This window comes from Athene noctua, chromosome 9 (assembly GCF_965140245.1).
Source record: "Athene noctua chromosome 9, bAthNoc1.hap1.1, whole genome shotgun sequence".
Taxonomy (NCBI): Eukaryota; Metazoa; Chordata; class Aves; order Strigiformes; family Strigidae; genus Athene; species Athene noctua.
This window is the reverse complement of record NC_134045.1, coordinates 26,161,116-26,180,280: the sequence shown is the minus strand read 5'-3', so window position 1 is coordinate 26,180,280 and position 19,165 is coordinate 26,161,116. Positions and strand designations below refer to the sequence as shown.

General features: G+C 54.3%; 1 protein-coding gene across 3 annotated transcripts in view; it reads left to right on the top strand.

The window, feature by feature from the left end:
* Positions 1 to 19,165, top strand: part of ANKRD11 (ankyrin repeat domain containing 11) — a 154,445-nt gene that overhangs the window by 113,786 nt on the left and 21,494 nt on the right. For all 3 annotated transcript variants that reach the window (XM_074913436.1, XM_074913435.1, XM_074913437.1), the window contains 2 exons: positions 2,271 to 2,415; positions 10,382 to 10,520. In XM_074913436.1, coding sequence (XP_074769537.1) covers positions 2,329 to 2,415; positions 10,382 to 10,520 — 226 coding nt within the window. In that variant the 5' untranslated portion in view covers positions 2,271 to 2,328. The remainder of the gene's footprint in view (positions 1 to 2,270; positions 2,416 to 10,381; positions 10,521 to 19,165) is intronic.

The window sequence follows — 19,165 nt, the reverse complement described above, 5'->3', positions numbered from 1 at the left end:
AAAAAATTATTAAACTTTACAAATTGGTTGATGGTGGCTGACAGACCGAGGTTCTGGAGGCTGCAGATGACTGAAGCTTCTTCAGCGCGCAGCGTGGCGGGACTCCCTCCGCGGAGCCGTGCCCTCGGGAGAGCCGCGCTTGGGCACGCTGACACCCAGCCTGGTGGCCCCTTGGGTGCTGGGACCCTGGCTGCACGGATGCCGGGGCCACTTGCTCTTGGCTGCAGGATTTGTGAGCTCCAGCCTCTCTCTGCAGGCGCTGAGCGTGCCCGAGGACAGCTCAGCTGCCTTTTTAAGGTGCTGTTTTGAGTCAGACCTTGTGGTGCTTGAACTCTGGCACTTGTGCTGGGCTGCAGGCCCTTCAAGTGATGAAGAGCAGAAATTTGGAGATGCAGATTTCTATGGCTGTTCCCTCGCTCTAACAGAAGATTATTTTATTTTGTTTTCTCTTTATGGACATGCTGGGTTGGTAGGCTGAATTTTCTGCACTTCTCCCCCTGGTTTTGCTTCCCATCTGCAGTGATGAGGATGGCTGATCAGCCTGCTTATGGCTTTGCCAGTTCAGATCCTTTCCTGCTCTCACATCCAAAAGGAAAGGGCTGGAGGTCCCAAAACTCAGCACGGCAGCTTGTCCCCATGTTGAACAGGGAGACACAAAGAGGCCTCAGTCTCTGAAACCTTTGTTGCTAAACACGTGTAACCGTCTTCCCGTAGCCAAGGCAAAGGAGCCAGGGTGGAGGGTCAGCCACCTCGGAAAGCACAGTCTCCTGCTGAGAGTGCCAGTGCTGGGATGTCTTAGTGCACCGTGCTTTGGTCTGGGAATTCGTGCTGCTGCAGGGCTGGGCTGGGGCCTCTGAATCACTTTTTCTTTTTTTTTTTAAAAAAAAGGCCACAAACCAGCCCAAAGGGCCTTAAAGCCTCCGAAGCGTAAATGAAACATCTAAATTATGAAGAGCCTTCCAGGGAACTTCTAAAATACGAGGCTGATGAAAGCACCGTGCTAGTGTTCCACCAGCCTTCAACCCCCGGACCTGCTCCAGCCGCCCTCGGTGCGGGGACCCGGCACCCAGGGAGCCGGTGCTGGCCTGTCCCGGTGCTGCCCGGGACGCGGTTCAGGGTCCACGCTGCTCTGACCCCGAGCAGGCGGGAGGCTTTGGCTCCGCTCCTCTCCTCTGTTTTCTTTCTCTCTCCCCGCCCACAGAATTCCCATCTTGTGATGGAGTGCTGCATGACTTTGTTCCTGGACAATTTCCTGCAATTGTAGCTCTGCAGAAACCCAGCCGCTATTATAAGAAGTTAATGGGTGCAATGTGTAGTGTTGTCAGGTGGCAATTAGCTGGGGAGTTTTCAAATGGTGCCTGTTTATGCCGTTTCAGCGTAAGCACGACGAGACCTTTGCTGTAGGGATTGATGTGGGTCACTCCTTGGAGTTCTACTGTTGCACGGATGCTTTTTAGCCTCTGGTGTCAGGAGAGGAGATATTTCTGTACACCTAAAAAGGCCTCACCTGCCATGGCTTCAGCCGGTATTTCTGATCCCTGTTGCAGCTCCTGCTTCGCTGTATTTCAGATGTCAGTTGTCTTTTCAGCCCTGTAACCAGGCAACACATGGCAGGAGCAGGGAGCGCTTTGTTATTCTCCAAATTGTCTTACCTAGGCCAAGGCGCGGCAGCAGCGCCGGTGCCGGCCTCGGGAGCCCGTGGCAAAGGCTCCGGGAGCCCTGGGTGGTTTCTGGTCTCGTCTCATACGGCGCCATGTTCAGAAAGTGCGTTTTATAAGTGGGTTTTGTCATTCAGCGAGGTGTGTGTGTGTGTGTTGGTCCTGCCAGTGTCTGGGAATTCAGCGTGGCAAACGGGGGGAGGAGCAGGGCTGTCCCTGCCCCAGACACGTACCCGGGGGGTCTGTCCCCGTGTCCCTGCACTCTGCGTGGAGCCGTAGCTGCCAGAGGGTTCATGTCGGCTTGGAGTGATGCTGTGGATGGAGAACGGGAGGGGTATTGCGCTCTGTTTGGGCACGATCCATTCTAGGTTCGCCCTTGCATGTGAAACACGTCGTGTTTGCAGCTGCAGGTCCCAGCTTGCCCCGTGTTTGGAAGGTGGCAGAAGCCAGGAGCAGGTTTGCCCGCTCTGATGGGTGGTCTGTGGCGTTTGGAGGGGCTCTGCCACCCTGGCGTGGCCATCAGAGAGTTTGGTGGGAAGTGTCTGGCCTTTTTTCCTCCTGTGGAAAGATCCTTTTGAGATGTCTAACTTCTCTTTTTCTCTCTCTAAACAGACGGTTGATGATGAGGCGATGGCAGCATAAATGAAGATCAAGTAAGGAAGGCAGAACGATGCCCAAGGGTGGGTGTTCTAAAACACCACAGCCAGAAGATTTCTCTCTCAGCAACGACATGGTGGAGAAACAAACGGGGAAAAAGGTAACGTGTTTGGTTCACTTGCCTTCCTTTAGGGATGCTGCCCCTCGTGCCTGGTGTCTTCAAGCCGTGGCAATATTTCATGGGGCAGGAGATTGCCATGGGTTGTTCCCACCAGAATCAAATCTGTGTATTGACACTCTGCCAGCCCGTGGGGTCCACGTTAGCTCTTGGTGGCTGCAGTACTTCCTGGGAAGTGCTGCGGCCACAGGGACCCGACTCAGCGAAGCAGCGTGGGGATGCTTTGGAAGATTCTCTTCTGCAAGTACTGTGCATTTTTAAGGCTTTTCTGCACTGAGCCCTGTAAGGACCAAGTAATGCAGCGATCACGCAGGCGTGTGCTGCGCGAGGGAGGAGTTTCTCCTCCTCCTCCGGCTGTAAATGCCGCGTCTGTGTCAGACTCAGCTGGTCTTGCTTCGCCCGGAATTCTGGGCTCTCACTGTGGCCTGACCAGGACTTAGTGTGTGAGCTGCTCAGCTGAAATTACTGCTTCTGGGGTTTTATTTGAGATGTTTAGGTTTTGACTGGGCTTGAGGTGAGGTTACTGAGATGAAATCTGACTTTAAGGATAAGTAAGTTCATACTTCTTCATTCCCAGATTCTCATTTTCCTCCAGACTTACGCTCTGCTTCCTCTCATTCAGCTTTTTTCATCCTTCTCAGTATCAGTAGTTTCCAGTAAATAGCTGTGCAGAAATGTGCATACAAATGTTACCTTTAAATAAAACTTAAAGCCTACATCTACTATATTCTGCTAAGGATCCACTTCCCTTTCATCTCCTTGTTCCAGTTTCTCAGCATTCCCCCAGGAGTTCCCGCGGGGCCCGGGGAGCTGGAGCTGAGCTTTGTGAGTCTCTTGCTCTGTCACGTCCCCTGCAACCCCACCCGTGTTGATGGTAGTAACTCCTCTTGTGATTGAGGTCATTTTATTGACAAAACAAGGAAAACGACAAATAATCCAGGCAGGAATTTGCTTATTGCGCATGCTGCTAGCACGTGCCCGTTTCCCTTGCTGCATCACCGTGTGTGCCCAGGCCCGGCTCGGGAGCCGTGCCCGGAGCAGGAGCGTTGCCTTTGCACAGGCGCTTTGCTGGGACTCGGGCTTCTGGGAGGGGGCAAACACCAGGAGCAAGGGTGTTGGAGGTGAAACAGCTGCCGTGTGGCATCGGGAAGATGCCAGCGTTTACCCTGGCAAATAAAACTGAGCCCAGCAGCGCAGAATATGTAAATACGGGGTTTTGTCTGTGCTGTGTAAGAAGCTTAATGTTGGCGCAGGTGCTTCGGGAGGGAGGGGATCAGTTATAATACGAATCAGCTCCCATTTTATTTCATCCACTCGCGGCAGCTTAAAGGCTGCATGTTATTTACAGAGCAGGTTTGCTGAGCCACGCTAGGGACGCCGGGAACTGGAGTTATCTCCCGCTGGCAAAATAACTAGGACACAAATAATTTTATGCTTCCCATTCAAAGGCGTCAGCGCAGACCTGTGGAGAGTGCTATTGAGTGAGGACGGGGATGAGCCTATTCTGATCTTATCAACAGAGGAGAAACTTTCAGGCTCTTGTCCTCCAGGGACTGAGCTGAGATCCAGCCCAGGTGGCCGAAGGACACGGTGCCGCACATCGCCCCGTTTCTAGTTAACTCTGGAGCGTGAGCTGGAGCAGTGACTCAGGGCAAAAGCACTCAGTTGTTAGACCTCCTCCTTCCAGACGCTGTTGTACCTGCCTGTCAAGCAAGCTGCTGCTTTTAATTTATCTTGCCTTTGTCAACACTTTCAAAGGCCCGAGCCTGCGACTTGGCACAGGCTCGCTGGCGGAGGCTGGCTGGGGAAGGCAGAGAGCGGCTGCGGCAGAGCCGGAGCCGTGCCGCGTGGGGCGACCCGCGCCCACCGGCGCTGCCAGGGCGTGCGTGGGGAAGCAGGAACCGCGCTGCCGCTTCAGCGTGTTCCTCTCAATGTGACCTTAACATGGAGACTTGTTTAAGCAGGATTTACGTGTTGGGGCTCCGAAGCTCTAGCACTGGAGGCGAGCGTCGTGCTCAGCGGTGCCGGTGCTGGGGCGGGCCGAGCGCTGCAGGAAACGTGGGAGCTCTGCGCTTGGACCCCTTACAGCCGGGCGCGCTGGGGGCTGCCCTTTCCGCCGAGGGCTTGTGCTTTGTGGAGGAGGATGTGAGCTGCTGCCTTTCGGTTGTGGAGCTAATTATAAGAGGGAACTCCTCCTAGCTCTCCGCTCCCTGCTTTTCCGTGAGAGAGACCTATTAACTAGTGAGATGTCACTGCTGGCGCAGCCACGAGAGCCCGGGGGTTTAAAGATCGTGTCTCCGTTGCCCTCCGTGGCTGACGACGTGAGATCCTTCATCTGCTTTGCTGCTGTTGGGCGAGGAGCTGTTTCTCCCGGGGCGAGCAGATGCAACGGGGCGGCCGGTTGGGCCCTGTCAGCCTTATAAGGCTGCACACAGCGGCCCCGGAGGCTCCTTCTCGTTGAGTTCAGTCTGAAGGGTTTTGTAAAAATATGCATGCCATATATGAATAATTCCTCTTTCTGGTGTAGATCCACAGATCCCCATACCAGAAGCAGATTACTCATGGCTTAGGCTGAGCAGAGCGCCGCAGCAAGAATTATATCAGTTGTCAAAACCATTTCCTGATGTGCCTGGGACCGCTCGCCGCGTGGTTACGCCGTGCGCTCAGAGGCTGCAGCAGAGGATTTGTCTCTTTATGGGGAAATGCTTCTACTTGCGGAGTCTAAACTGCATTTTTGCTGCAGTGATTGAACTGAACGCCAAGCAGAACGGTGCTTGACCCCCTGTTAAAAAGGGTTAAAAAAACTTTTGCTTTTTTTTCCTCTCTCTTCTCCCAAATTCAGAAAAGGGAACATAGTACTTATTTCTCAATTATTCTTGAGACCTGTAGGACTGTTAGTGCATTCCTGTTCCCTATGAACGTGTGCCAGGCTGGGGTCCAGTGCGGAGCGGCCTGCCGGGACGTGGAACCTGCTGCTGCCCTGGGTGACTTGGGGCCCGAAGAGCCGACGTTCCAGTGAGGCTAAGCAGCCCACAGTCACTGCGGGGGGGTGTTTCTCACAGACCTCAGCGCCTGAGGCACGCAGGAATGGGGCTTTGGTCATGGTTCTCTCCGTACTTCACATGTTTTACTGCAGCACCAACAATGACACAAATCCAGACTTTTTGAAACTTGGGGTATGTGTGTGTGTGTTGTACTCTACTTTTGGAAAGGCTACAAGGGACCCAGATTTAGGGAATACAGGGGCTTGGTTTCCACCAGCTGGGAAAAACTGTGTGCATCCCTCTTTGAAACTCAGGGCGAGAACTATCTCCTGCCCCTTCTCTGCCCCCCCCTGCCCCAGCAGACTTGTTCAGGAAGTGCCACGGTGCTGTCTGGGTTAGTGCAGGGAAACTCCTGCTCTCGCAGCGTTTGCTTTTTGTGGCGTGGGATGTTTTGCCCACGGCAGGAGTTCAGCGTGCCAGCTCGGCGTGGGGCATCGCCCAGGGGCACGGGCCTTGGAGCCCTTGGTTCTTCTGGGCTTCTCCTCCCAGGCTACCGGTGCTGATTTTGTTCGTTGCTGCTTACTTTTTACCAGCATTGCAACCTGAAATACTTTCAACTCATTTTGGAGAACAAAGGGCTTTGGGGATTTCCATTGCTGGTAACGCAAGTCTGCAGCAGCGGCCGGGATGTGAGTCAGGGTTTGTCGGTGCTGAGGCGCAGGCTCGGCCCCGGCGCAGCTCTCAGCGGGCAGAGGCAGTGGTGGTGCAGCCCTGCTGCCTGCAGCTCGTCCAGACAGAGAGGAGGAGGAGGAGGAGGCTGTGGTGCACGGCCCAGCCTGTAAAGCTGAGCTAGAGACTCGCTCAGCTTCTCTGCTGGACATATACGTTTCTTTGCGTGGGGCTGAGGTGGCTCTACCTGGCAGAATTTTGCACCGAAAATAACAACACGTTTGGGTTTGCTTTGAGAACCAGCGTTTGAGCAGTGAGCTGGCCTGCTGGAGTTCTGCCCGAGGGTGAAAAGTGCCTTTGATTTGTGTAAGTCACAAATGACCTGAGCAGACAGGTACCAGGGTCTCTGTGGCCGATTCGAGCCCTTTGTGGAGAAGCGAGGGCGGCACAGGCGCGGTTAAGCCCGGCCAGTCCGTGCGCTGCCTGCGGGCGTCAGGCAGCTGCTGGGCCCAGCTCCTGCCCGGTTTGTGCTCCAAACCGCGATGCCTGGTGGCAGCTTGGGGTGCATCTTTTAACCGTAGCAAGTGTAACTCACAGTGGGTTCGGTTATTCACACAGTAAATCTTACTAAGAACGTAACGTGACAGTAGGGGATTTTTCCTGAAGTCATGCTCTGCCATCTCCCCTCTGCCAAAGCAGCTTTTATTAACACCTACAAAGGGGAACGTGTTTCTGCTGCTGAGCTCTCAGCAGTACCCCCGTTCCCCAGACTCCCTCTCACCCTTGGCAAGAGCTGTCCTGACCTTCCAGAGCCCCGAGCCTGTCTGACACTGAGATATTCATACAAGTTTCTCTGCAATGGCAATTAATTGGGATTTGTTCCTTCTGTTCAACCTGATTCAGATGAGCCTGAGCTTACTTTAAACACGAGAAGACCTAAAAATGAAAACAGCATTTACTCAAGGATGACATAGGGAAGTAAAGCTTAAAATAAGAAAATGAAAACACACGTTACTTTCAGGAATGACTCTCCAAGCTGCCTTAATTTCTCTGCGGTGGTTTCACCGCTGACTGCTGCCGGCGTCCTTAGCAGGTCGCTGCTTTCCAGGGGGGGAGCAAAGTTTGGATCTTCCCTGCATCCAGTTCATATAAAAGGTTATCATTGTGCTACTGTACAGATGAATCTTCAAAGCAGTGCTGGGACTGCCGCCACTTCCTTCATTCTTGGTATTTAATTTTGCTGAATTTACTGGATTAGCAGCTCTGAGCGTTGGGGCAAATGCAAACGAAGCGTTGCCTGAGCGTGCCCGACGCTGGGATTCACGCAGCCATTTCCATTTCCGTGCTGGGCTCACCATCTTGGCTGGGAAGGGTTTTTTTACCTAATTCCTTTACTCTGTCTCTCCTCCAACACAGAGCTTTTAACAACATGGCAATAACTTTCTAGAATAAGTTTTATTTTTACACGTCCTGCACTTTTTCTTACTCCTGAGTGTGCAGAGATCCCGTGTGGCATTAATACTTCAAACAACTGGCCTGGCTTGTGGGCACCACAGCCCCCCTGCGCCTGCAGGTTCAGGCTTTCGCACTACAGCAGCCAAGTCCAGAGGTTAAGGGAATTTTAGGGAGGGTATGTTTTAAACAAGCTGTCATCAATCGTCCTTTGCTTCTAAGTGGGGTGCAGGAGCAGCGGCGCTGCCAGCTGATGCCCGGAGCTGAGTTGCTCATGAGGCAGAGCGGTTTTTGGGCAGCAGGGGACATGACATGATGGATTTGCTCCTGCCAAAATCTATTTTAAGGTAACAAACAGTGAAAAAATTGTAATTTTTGTGTTGAGCACAATTGACCTCTTGTTGGAGCTCTCCGTGTGAAACTGGTGTCTGGAAGAAGTGCTGGGAGCATAGGAAATCCCAGTGCGGGGTGCTGGGGGCTCAGCCTGCTCGGAGGGTCCGGGCGAGGAGAAGTTGTCGGGCAGATTGTTTTGAAGTGTGGTTGGAGTTTTTGAGGGGCAGGCTGGGGCCACGTCTCTGCAGTCGTGACACCCGGGGAGGACGGTGCTTTACCCCGCATCGACACGGCCTCTCAGACACTCGCCCTGGCGCAGGTTCCTGGCGTTTGAGTGTTGCGTTGCTCTTCGAGCTTGTGTTAAACTGGGGAGGGGAAGGACAGACCAGCGTACGCTCGCGCCGAGGTGACAAATGGCATCATCTCTTACTGCAGACTATTTTTGTTCACATCAGAAAAAATAACAGCACTTAAATCCAGAGCGTTTAAATGAAATGCTGGAGTGTTTCTCTTGGCTGTTGTGACTTGGTCCCGTTGCTCCGCTGACTCCTGTGCCGAGGAAGGGCTCTGGGCAGCTGCTCTCGAGCAGGGCTGCCCTTCCCCGGGCTCCGGACGTGCCTTGTCTCCCTCCAACCACCAGAGCCGCTGTCAGATAGGTTTATTTAGCTTGCTTTACCAAAAAAGGGATTCCCCAACCCATTTTTTTCAGTCCTCGCCAAAGCACGGGTGAGAGGGGCTGAGCTGGGCGTGCAGCAACCGCGCTGTCACCCTGCCCGTCGCGAAGGGGACCCGCAAACAGAACCTCTTGGTCTGAGTAAAGGGTTTCTCTTTCATCCGCGGGTGCAGCCTCGTTGCCAGACAGAAACTCGGAAAGAGGAAGGAGCAGTGTACACAGTGACGACGTCGTCTTGTGACTGCTGGCACCGGAGCCACCTGCCAGGGTGCTGAGTCTGATGCAGACAGCATGACTGGGCTTCTCTAAACAAGGGAATTTCTGTTAGATTTGCTTGTCTGAGTTTCCAGCGATGGTCTTGCATGATTTAATGTATTGAGATTCTTTTATTTAATCTAACTTTATATCTAAAGCTTAGGGTCTGGGTTTTGCTAGGTTATTGAAATCAGATCTGCCGCAAAGCTGCTCGTTCTGGCCTTGTTTTTAGAGCAGCCGCACAGTATTCAAACCAGAAGCTCTTGCTTAAAATAATACAGTGTCTGAAATACAAAAAACACAAGTGCGTGACTTCAGTCTGTATATATTCTCAGCGTACTGAGCTCCTGAAGTTCGAGTTATGTACCAGCTCTTGCTGTTCATATGAAAAATCATGCCTGTCTCAATACTTGGTAACTTTGTCTTGCTCGGGATGTTTCTTCAAAATTTCTTCCTGCTGCTCATACCGAGCAGTCCCCAGCGTCGCCTGCTTCACCTCACTGCATGTTAAAATCCAAACCCACCCGAATAAACGAGACTGGTGTAGAGCAGGCACGGGTCTGCCTCGCTGAGAAAGCAGGGAGTGCGCAGCCCGCATCCACATCACTTCTGTGCTTTTACGCAGTATTGGCAGGTTGGCTCTCAAGGTGGCTCCTCCTCTTAAAATCCCCGTCGAAGCCTGCGTGGAAGAGGGACAGCTTAAATCTTCAACTGCTGGCAGCTCCTCGGCTGGTGCTTGCACATGGTTGGGGCTTAAAGTCGATCAACCCAAAAGGCAGGTCTGGGAGAGAGTGAGCTTGGTGGGGCTGCTGGAAGGGAGGCGATGGCAGGCAGAGCTGGGGGCAGATGGAGCACCTTGCCCTGGGATGGGGAGCGCTGCCCGTGGGTACAGGCAGAGCTGGGGGCAGATGGAGCACCTTGCCCTGGGATGGAGAGCGCTGCCCGTGGGTACAGGCAGGGCTGGGCTGGCCTGTCTGCTGCGGGTCGTTACTGCCTGGGCAGTGTGAACCCTCTGAGTGTGCTCGGCTGCGGCGCTGCTCCTGTCAACAGTCAGTGGTGTTTTCCCCAGAGTAACGTGGTCTCACGTAAGCTGAAATGCTGGATGCTTGTGCTAGAAATCCTGCAGGTCCCACAGAGAAGCCCTCGGCTCTCCACATTGAACTTTTTGCTTTAATGCTGGTTTTGGTGTGTCCCCCAGGCGTGCTCCGTGCGCTCCCCTGCATCCAGCTTCTGCTCGGGATCAGGAAACCCTGCCCAGTGATGAGGGCGGTTGTGGTCGGGAATCCTTGGGTTCCCCCACCGCAGCCTGCGTATCCCCAGCTGCACACAAGGCGTTTGGCTCCAGTTTTCACATGAATTGGTTGCAGGTTTGGCACCCCGCAGCAGCCTTGGTCGGCCTTGCTCCTTTCTGGTGGCCTTCTAGGCTTTTAGCTTGGCGGGAGGCTGCTTTCTGCGAGGCCTGGAAACCCACGGTAAAAGGGAGAGGACAAGTGCTGCCTCAGCCTGGGGCAGGACCTGGGGGGGTGTTCAGTGAACACAGTCTGGGGAGGGCTTTTGTTAATCTGGTCTCTTCTCTTTCTAGGATAAAGATAAAGTTTCTCTAACCAAGACTCCGAAGTTGGACCGGAGCGATGGCGGCAAAGAGGTGAAAGAGCGAGCGACCAAACGGAAGTTGCCTTTCACTGTTGGAACAAATGGAGATCAAAAAGACTCGGATACAGGTACAGAAATGACATTTTCCACCCTCAAAACGTGAGTGTTGGGGCTGATGGGGAGCACCCAGTATCCACTATACAGGCAATCCCTACTGAAGCGCTGGATCAAATTTCCTGTCGTTTTTAATTGAAGGAAGAGATGTGTGGACAAGAGGATAACTACTGTGGTATGCACGCACGCATCTGGAGCTGAGTGGATTAAAGCCCTTATGGTCTTAGTAATATATTTAACGGGCCCAAGAGATGGCTCTGTGAGGAGGCACCCCTTCCTTTGGCTGGTGGTCCCTTCTCTAACTAGTCCAGTTCATGAACTACAGCTTGGACAAGACAAGAAGCAGTGCTAGGTAGTAAGAACTTGGAAAATAAAGAGAATAAAGCTGAGTATTCTTTAAAAGAAGAAAAAACAAGAATTTAAAAAATGAATTTGCATGCATCTGCCTAAAGTAAACCTGATATATATGTGTATGTCTATGTAAATACATACGTAAATACCTCTCTAGCCATGTTTTGTTGTTCTGGGGCTTTCACTATCTTAAAGTTGAAAAATTCCTTCTGGTTGGTGTGTGGAGTGGCCTTGTCAAAGCATGTGTAAAACTGTCTGGAGGTTGTAGTGATGGACTGGAGGTGTGACTTGGGTGACTGGGCCTGTCTGGGTGTTCAGGTCGGCTCCTTGGGGCTGGTGCGGGTGATCCTCGGGACCATAAGGACATTAAGGTGACCTGTTTGCCCCTGTTCTTGGCACTGCCAAGGTTGCTTTGGTGGTTGCAGCGTGACTGAGCAACATGGCCTCGGTACACACCTGGTTTCTTGGTGCCGCTGTGGGTGTTTCAGCCTGGCCGTGTCGTGGTCGGGCAGGTCACGTCTCGTGGCAGAAGAGTGGCTGGTCCATGTGGCTCCTGCCCACCGTGGGCCCACGGAGCTACAGAGACACTGAATGGGCTGTTTGGTTTGTAAAGCAATTGGGAAGGGCTGTGGCAAAGCTCTGACACGGAGAATAAAGCTCTTTGGTTGTAAGGGGCTTAGCTCTGGCTTTGTGGCAGAGGTTTGTGTAGGTCCTTCAGTACATTTCTAGGAAATCTGCCTTTGGAAATAGTTCTGGTCAGGTAAAGATAACTTTGCAAAGAGATAAAATGGACTAAAAGTTGGGAATATGCTTAAAAATGGTAAAAGAGATGTATTGCTGCTACTCTCTGGTGGGTGCGTGAGGTGGTCTGACGCAGGACGCGGTGCCTGCGTGAGCCCTCGGCCGGTCCCTGGTTCAGAAGTTGGCAGGACGGATTTTAAAAGGTCTCAAGTGCCTCCTGGGTCACGCAGCCACCGTGGTGGTGGGGCTGTTTCTCCGGCAAGGACGCGGGGCCGGCCAGGCATTTCTGTGGGTTTCCATGTGCCAAATGGTAATTTTTACAGTTGCTGAACTTCCTGTCCGGAGAGGAAGTTTCAAACCATGAATTCATGTTGTTAAACGACAGCTCGTAGCAACGGCTGTTTGCAGGGGTAAAGTGGGGGGTTTGTGTTTGTAGCGTGCAGACGGGCGAGCCCATCGCAGAGTCAGTAAGTGAGGGGTGCAGCTGGGGGAGAAAGGGTGGCCCCAGCCATGGGGGAGCCGGGGGGTTACAGCCCAGCATGGGTGATCGTCACTCGCTCTCACAGCCAGTGGGGAGTGCTTTGACACGGTTCATGGTGCTGTAGTGTCTCACTTGAATAAGTTCAGGGGTGTCACCTTTGGAGCCAGAACCGTGGCTCCTGCTTCTTGTCAGGGGTGTTACTGCCACATTCAATACTTGGTTGAGAATTTGAACTCCAACTCACTTCAGGGCTGTCTGGCCCTCTTGGCAGCCAGAGCGTTATGGTAGGGCTCCACCAGCTCGCTGCCCGTGTCCCCCAGCAGCAGTGTTCTGCTTCTCAGAGAGCTCTGCCCTCGCTCTGGCTCTAGAGGGGTTAGAAATGTTTCTGCTGGCAGCAGCGAGAAGGAAACCAAATTAAAAAGTGGCGGGGTTGGGAGGGCAGAGCGTGGCCGCAGGGTGCAGAGCAGCCGCAGCGCAGCCCGTGGGACGCCCCTGCCCCTCGGGTCCCGGGTTACCCCTCCGCTTTCAGCAGCGTGTGACTCTCGTATCGTCGGCCACGTCTTCCCCTTCCTCTTCAGAGCTCGTCCTTCCTGGGGAAGCGGGTGTGCAAGCGGCGGGGCTGAGCCGGGGGCCGGCAGCGCCCCAGCTCCCTGCCTGCACGCCGGAGAGCCGGAGGTGGTCACCGCGCTCGAAGACGCATTTTGAGACAAACTGGGCTCCGCAGACGCTGGGAAGGTGTAGGCGAGTCTCTAGCAACCGATTTGGTGGAGGCCAAAGAGAGGAAGTGACTCAGCCTCTGGGGAGGAGATAGCAGCGGGGAGCTGCAGATAAACGTGCAGAGAGCCAGACTGATGCTTAGCAGGAGCCTCTTTCTCTTCTCTGAGATCTTTTACTCCAGGAATCAGATGCTTGAGAGGAGAAAAGACCCACTGGCACCTTGCACTCCTCTTGCACCACCCCGTTGCCACCGTGGGGCGTTTCAGGTTCTTCCGTTCCTCGGCCTGGCTCGAGGCTGGCTTTGGTTTAGCAGGTAGAGGCGTGTTTGTAGCGCACAGAAGTTGCACGCTCCATTCCAGGGGCAGGGGATGTCCCCGAGCCTGTGCACGTGTCCTTGGTGGTACTCGTGTAGTCAAACACCTGTGGCAGCTGCGCCGAAGCTGCGTGGCTGTAGCAGGCTGCAGCGTCACCTCCCCGCTGCCCGGGCAGAAACACCGCTTGCCCACCTCCCCGCAGGAGGGGGGAGGCTGTTTTCTCTTGCTCTGTTCATAAACTTTGATTTCAGCTCTTGTGAGGAGCGGGATTGCAACATCGGTGTTGGCCGTGCCAGTTGCGGAGTTGACCTTAGGTGATTTATGTAACGCAGCCGGGCTTCCTGGGCTGCCGAGCACGGGCTGTCGTGTGTGTCTGAGGGTGGTTTGGTCGGGTATTCCACAGCCACGTGGAATTCAGCTGTAAGGATGTGGGAGCTGGGAGCTAGGAGAGCTCTCTTGGTGCCTGTAGTGGGATATGTTTTCCACCTCTTTAAATGTTTAAACAATAGCGTGAATCCTTGTCCTGATTTGTTGCAGTGACTCATTTTCCTTAGCAGTGTATCTGTTGCCTTTTTTTCCCCGAATAGCTCTGGCTCAGCTTTGACATACGTCCAAGGAAGCATCTGTGACAGCTTTGCCTTGCCGTGGAAGGGCCTCGAAGCCCACCCTGGCCGGGTGTTTGGCAGAGGGTCTGGCCTGTCGGTGGGACAGCCAGGCCACTATTGCCTGTCTTTGCCTCCTCGGTGTGCCGGGGGCACCATCCCCTCGCCGGCAGGTTACAAACATTAACCTACATCTCCTGCAGTCCTGGCACGGCTTTTCCCTTTACCCCCAGGTGCGTGTCTGGGGGCAGAGGTCTGCCCCGTCCTTCGCTCGTGCTGGCGTGGGGCAGCTCGCCTGCCCTTCCTCTCGCGAGCTGGCTTAGGAGCATGCGCCGCTTCCGAAAACGAGCAGCAAGTAAGCAGTTTCCTTCCTGAGCTGGTTTTATTTGCAGCAGCGTGTCTTCAGGGCACCCTGGTCCTGAGCTCCCGGGCTTGGCGTGGGCTCCTCGAGGTGCTGCTGGCCAGCACTGTTCTAAAGTCTATGGTTTGAGTACAGTAAGTTCAGTGCTAAATCTTTTAAAATTGTCTCCTTCGAAATGGTTTCTGGAGCGACAGTTCTTGCTCTTGGGTTCCTCAGAGTTAACTAAATAAACTGCCATTAGGGGGAAAAAAAAAATGGCATAAAGCTGTGAGCCTCCAGACTGTGGATGTTGCAGATCCAGCGCTGTGGGAGCAGCATCTCTCTGCCTGAGACTTCTCCTTCCTTCTCCTTTCACTCGTGTGGCATCTCCCTGCATCCACAGACGTTGCCCAGAGCCTCTGTGCTGCCTGGCAGCTGCCAAACCAGTAAAGCCAGCTTTTTTTCCCAGCCATTTCATCGAGGCTTTGTGTGGCTCATTTGCGTGCTGCACGGCAAGAAGGTTAACAAAAAGAAATATTAGAAAATTGCACTATGGAGAAGCACGCAGAGGAGCGTCCTGCGGTGCTGGCAGGGAGAAGGGGACAGTCCTGCTGGGAAGCCACCTGCGGGGAGGTGGCGGGAGAGGTGGGCACTGGCAGCCGCGCTCCTCCCGGCGCTGGTGCCTGCGGTGCTGAGCCGCGGCTGAGTCATGGGCTGACTCAACGGCACCGGACTGCCGGCACGGAGCCGGGACTCCCCGCCTCCCGCGCAGGCTTTGCAAGGCCGGGTTTTGTACTGCCCTGCGTCCCGCCTGCCAGGTCGGGTAACGCCGCTCGAAGGTCAGCTGCGAGACGCGCAGCCCCGAGTGCAGAATTCCTTACAGGCACTCGTACTGCGGGCAGGTTCTGTAGCTGGATGTCAGGCTGTCACTTGAGTCCCTTGGCTCGAGCTGGAGCTGTGGTTTCCAGAGCTTTAGTCATCATCAGGGAGAGTTAGGGCTTTGGACAAACCTCCGGGCGCTGGGAGTTAATTTTGACCTCCAAGAGCTCTCCCTGGAGAGGGAAAGGCCCAAGCAAGGCCGGGTCAAATCTGTGGGTCTGCAGCAGTGCTGGGTGCCCCGTTACCTCCCTGGGTGCAGGTTTGTCTCCTCTGAGGAGTCACCTGGGAGAAGCAAGGAATATGCTGGAGTTTATTTTGCCTTTGCAGGGTTGCTGCTGGTTTTTCATGCCTCAGACTTCTGCTGCTGCTCCTTGGGCTCGTGTGAAATCTGGAGGACTGGTTTTGTGTGGGTTTGGTGGCAAAATCAGTGCGTGTACCAGAGAAGCTCATTTTTGTCCAGATCATGTCCAAATCCTGCCATTGCTAAATAATACCCAGGCTTAAACAAATGTACTCTCAGAAGCAGAGGCACTGGAGCCACCCTGTGCTCCTGGAGCTCGCGCAGCGTCGGTGAGAGCTGCCCAGCACTCGCCTCAGCAGCTTCACTCCACAGCCAAACACCTCACTTGTGTAAAGTTTCCCAAACACCACAGAAATCCCAATTTTGAAATGTTTTGTCAGAGAAACTTTCGAATCTCTGGCAGCTCTCGAGCCGAGTGCTTTGCAAACATGAACTCTCCCTGCACCCTCCCCGAGGAGGGGGCAAGGGAGGGCGGGGGGGTGTTGAATCCATCTGGAAGTGCTGCAGGAGGGGATCTTCGGGGGATTGGATGCTGTTTAAACGCGGTGGGTGGAAAGCTGAAAGCTGGAGCCCTTGGGTCCAGCAGTGGTGGCCAGCTGCCGCCTCCTCCATCGGCCCGGCAGCGGCTGGCAGCCGAGCAGGAGCCCGGCTGTCCCCCCGGCAGCACTGCCTGCGACCCCAGCGTGGCCACTGCCGTGGGAGGGGCGACTGAAGTGTGGTTTAGCAGCATTCTGGTCATGGGATTTCTCAGCATCGCTTGATAATGGTTGTTGTTGCTACAGTCGTTTGAGTTGAACCAAATGTCACGGCAGGCGGCAGTGGCGACGCCGCTGGGGCTGGCGGAGGTGGGGGACCTGCTGCGGTGCAGGGCACAGGGCAGGAGGAGGCTCTCCCGTTCTGGAGGTGGAGGAGAGCAGCTTCCCGTGCCGGCAGAAATAGCAACGGCATCGTCTGCATCCGCTGTGGTCTCCTGGCGTGTGCTGGCCATCGCAGCTCGGGGAGAGGTGGCTGCAGAGGGAAAATGGAAAACGTGGCCTGAGAGCCCGGCAGGCCCCGCAGCTGGAATGTAAAAAGTCCTTAAGCTGTTTCTGTCTCCTGCTTAAAAAAAAAAACAACCCAAACCAAAAAAGCAGTATCAGGCTTTTAAGTTCTTGAATAATAAAGTAGATGTGTGCAGGGCCAGGCAGCATCCATCCATCCATCCATCCTTCCATCCAGCTCCCCGACTTGGGATGTCTGGCAGCTTCCTTGCCCCCCTGCCCCAAGCTCCCTTCCCGACCAGGCAGCAGGTTTCTGAGGTTTTGTGTTGCAGTCCCGATTTATTTAGACCCCACAATATATTTATTTAGCTGGGAGCTGTACCCCGGTGCAGCTGCTGCTGCCGTGGGTGCCACTGCCCCTCTGCAGAGCGCCTGAGCTCTCGCCCTGAGGCTCCACGTTGGCCCAGGAGGGTTTTACTTTTTGGGGAAGAGGGGAGAGACAAGAGCCCCATCTGTGCACACCGACCTTTCCCTGGCTCTGAGGGCTGAGCCCCGCGGCTCGTAGCCAGCTGGCAAGGTGCTGCCGGTTGGACCAGGGTTAGTGTGAGCAGGGTCAGCAGGAGCTGGCCTCCGAGCTCCAAACTTCTGCTGCTTCTCAGCCTCCTTCTCATCCCCCAAGTATGTTCTGTGACGCTAATCACTAGGTTAGAAAACACTTGATGAATCAGATGACCAAAACCATCGTCCTCTCCCGGAGCCGGCTGCTGGGTTGCCTAATGCCTGCAAGTGTTTGGAGGGACATTGCATGGGAACGGGCTCGTTAGTCACAAGTTGCGAGGCTGGCGAGGGAATCCGTGAGAAGCAAATTGCTGGCTTATTAAAAAATGCATCTGCATACGAAACTGCTATTTGTGCGCGTTCTCTGTCGCTGGCTTCGGTCTGATGTGTGCAGCTGGGGGACTCTAATGGGCTGTGCTGCATTGGGTCTTTCTTTGCTTGTATAATTTCAGTCCTTTTACTAAAATAGTCAAGAAACTGTTCTCACCTAGCAACCAGGGAGAGAGTGAATGTCAGAGCTTCTCCGTTTCTAGCTGGGCTCCATAATGCCGGTACAGTGTGGATAGACTGGCAAACACCAGCCTTCAGATCACCCTTAGAAACTCCCCGTGTGCATCAGCCATCTGGGAAGTGCTGTGCAGAAAAGCAGGTCGTTTTATGACGGGAGCTGCCATAAATCTCCCTCCTCCCCCCGCCTCACCTCCTTAACATGCAGAGTGAGAGGTTGCAGTGTGCTGTGTCTCTGTGAACCAAAAATCGTATCAATGATGGCTTTTTCCTTAATACAAGAGCTTTTATCAGCGCTGTCTGCAGAGTGTCCTGCCCCCAGCTCCTGGGAGGGGAGGGCTGGCCGGGCGGCTCTGTGGAGCCTTCCTCCCCCGACTCTTTCTGTTTTGTGGGAAACGAAAGGTCTGGACCTGAAAATTGGTTTCCCTTGGAATTATTTGCGTTTAACATGGAGATTGTTGTTTCTGATAAGAGCCTCTCCTCTCGCAGCAGTTTGTTAGCCAGTGGCCACTCTGGTGAGAAGCTGCATTTACACATTTCTGCACAACTGTGTGCTCTGTCCTAGAAGGCTAGGGGAAACGCCTGTATTTGGATCGCAGGCCATCACGCAGCATGAAACCTCTCTAGCCAAATCGTGCTTTGAAAAATACTGCAACCTCCGGGGTCAGGGCCCGCGGGTCCTCTGTCGCCGGGGTGAGCGGTGAGGACACACAGTGACTGCTGTGGTTATAAACGGGCTGGTTCCTCCAGCCGGCACCTCTCCTCTGCTCCTGAGCTCCAAAGCTGATGTCTCTGCTGTCTCCTTTCAGGATGAGTCTGTGGCTCTGGACCCTCTTCATCCTTCGGATGAGGAAGCAGCTCACTGCTCAGGCCGCCTTCCTCGCCGTTCTGCCAAAGCAGACCCTGCTACAGTTTTTCCTCTCCTTTTTCCTCCTCCTTTTTGGCTTTCATTTGGCCAACTAGCCAGACATATCTCCCCTCTCTGTGCCCACCCTGCAGGCTCTGCAGCGTGGCCATGAGCTCCTGGGTGCTGGGCATGCGTCCTGCCTGCGCTGGCCCTGGGGTGCAGCCCCCCCAGCCCAAGCTCCGTGTTCCTCTGCGTTACGGTGGTCTCCATGCACTCACGCCAGCCCTGCTCACCCTGCCGGGCGTTCACTTGCCTTCTGTCCTGCTCCCCTGCTGCCCTCTTGTTTATATGCCCATGCCGTTGTGCTGCTTCTGCCCATTCCGCGCTGCCGCCATCCTCCCTGCGCCCCTGCCCGCCTTGAAGCCTCCCCCTCGGCACCGTCCTGTGCGCTTGTCCTCAAATGCTGAGGTGCCCACGGAGCCTTGGGACGCGGTTATATCCCGCTGTAAACCTTCCGACTCGCTGTCTTCAGCATGCGTCGGTCCCCGTCTGCAGATGCCCTGCGAGCACGTGTAAGGATCTGCACGCTGGGGCTCCGGGCTGCCCGCGCTCAGGTTAAACCTGTTTTTCCCCTGGTTCGAGCTGACATGCTCCAAAACGTTTTATGCCCTACAACTTCTGCAGTGAAAATGAGTCACTCTTACGCATGCTAGGCTGTGGATGGGGAAAGCAGAGGCTTGTGCGGTCTCTTGGGGGTGCAATGCAGACTCTACGGCTGCCTGTGCTGTTCTAATTTATTCTTATCGATCTTTTGTTTGTGTGCTTGCTCAGCAAATAAACTGTTGAAAATCCCAGCCCATCGGCGAGCCAACAGTCGGTTTCTCCACGCAGCACTGAGATGTTCAGCCCGAGCTGCTTATTTGGAAATGGTATTTTTCCTCGGGGTCCCACCTTACACGCGTGTGTTGTCATGTTGGAGCAGTTTAAACAGATGCTGTTTGCGTTACAGGGTATGACACGTTCGTGGGGAGCGAGGAGCTG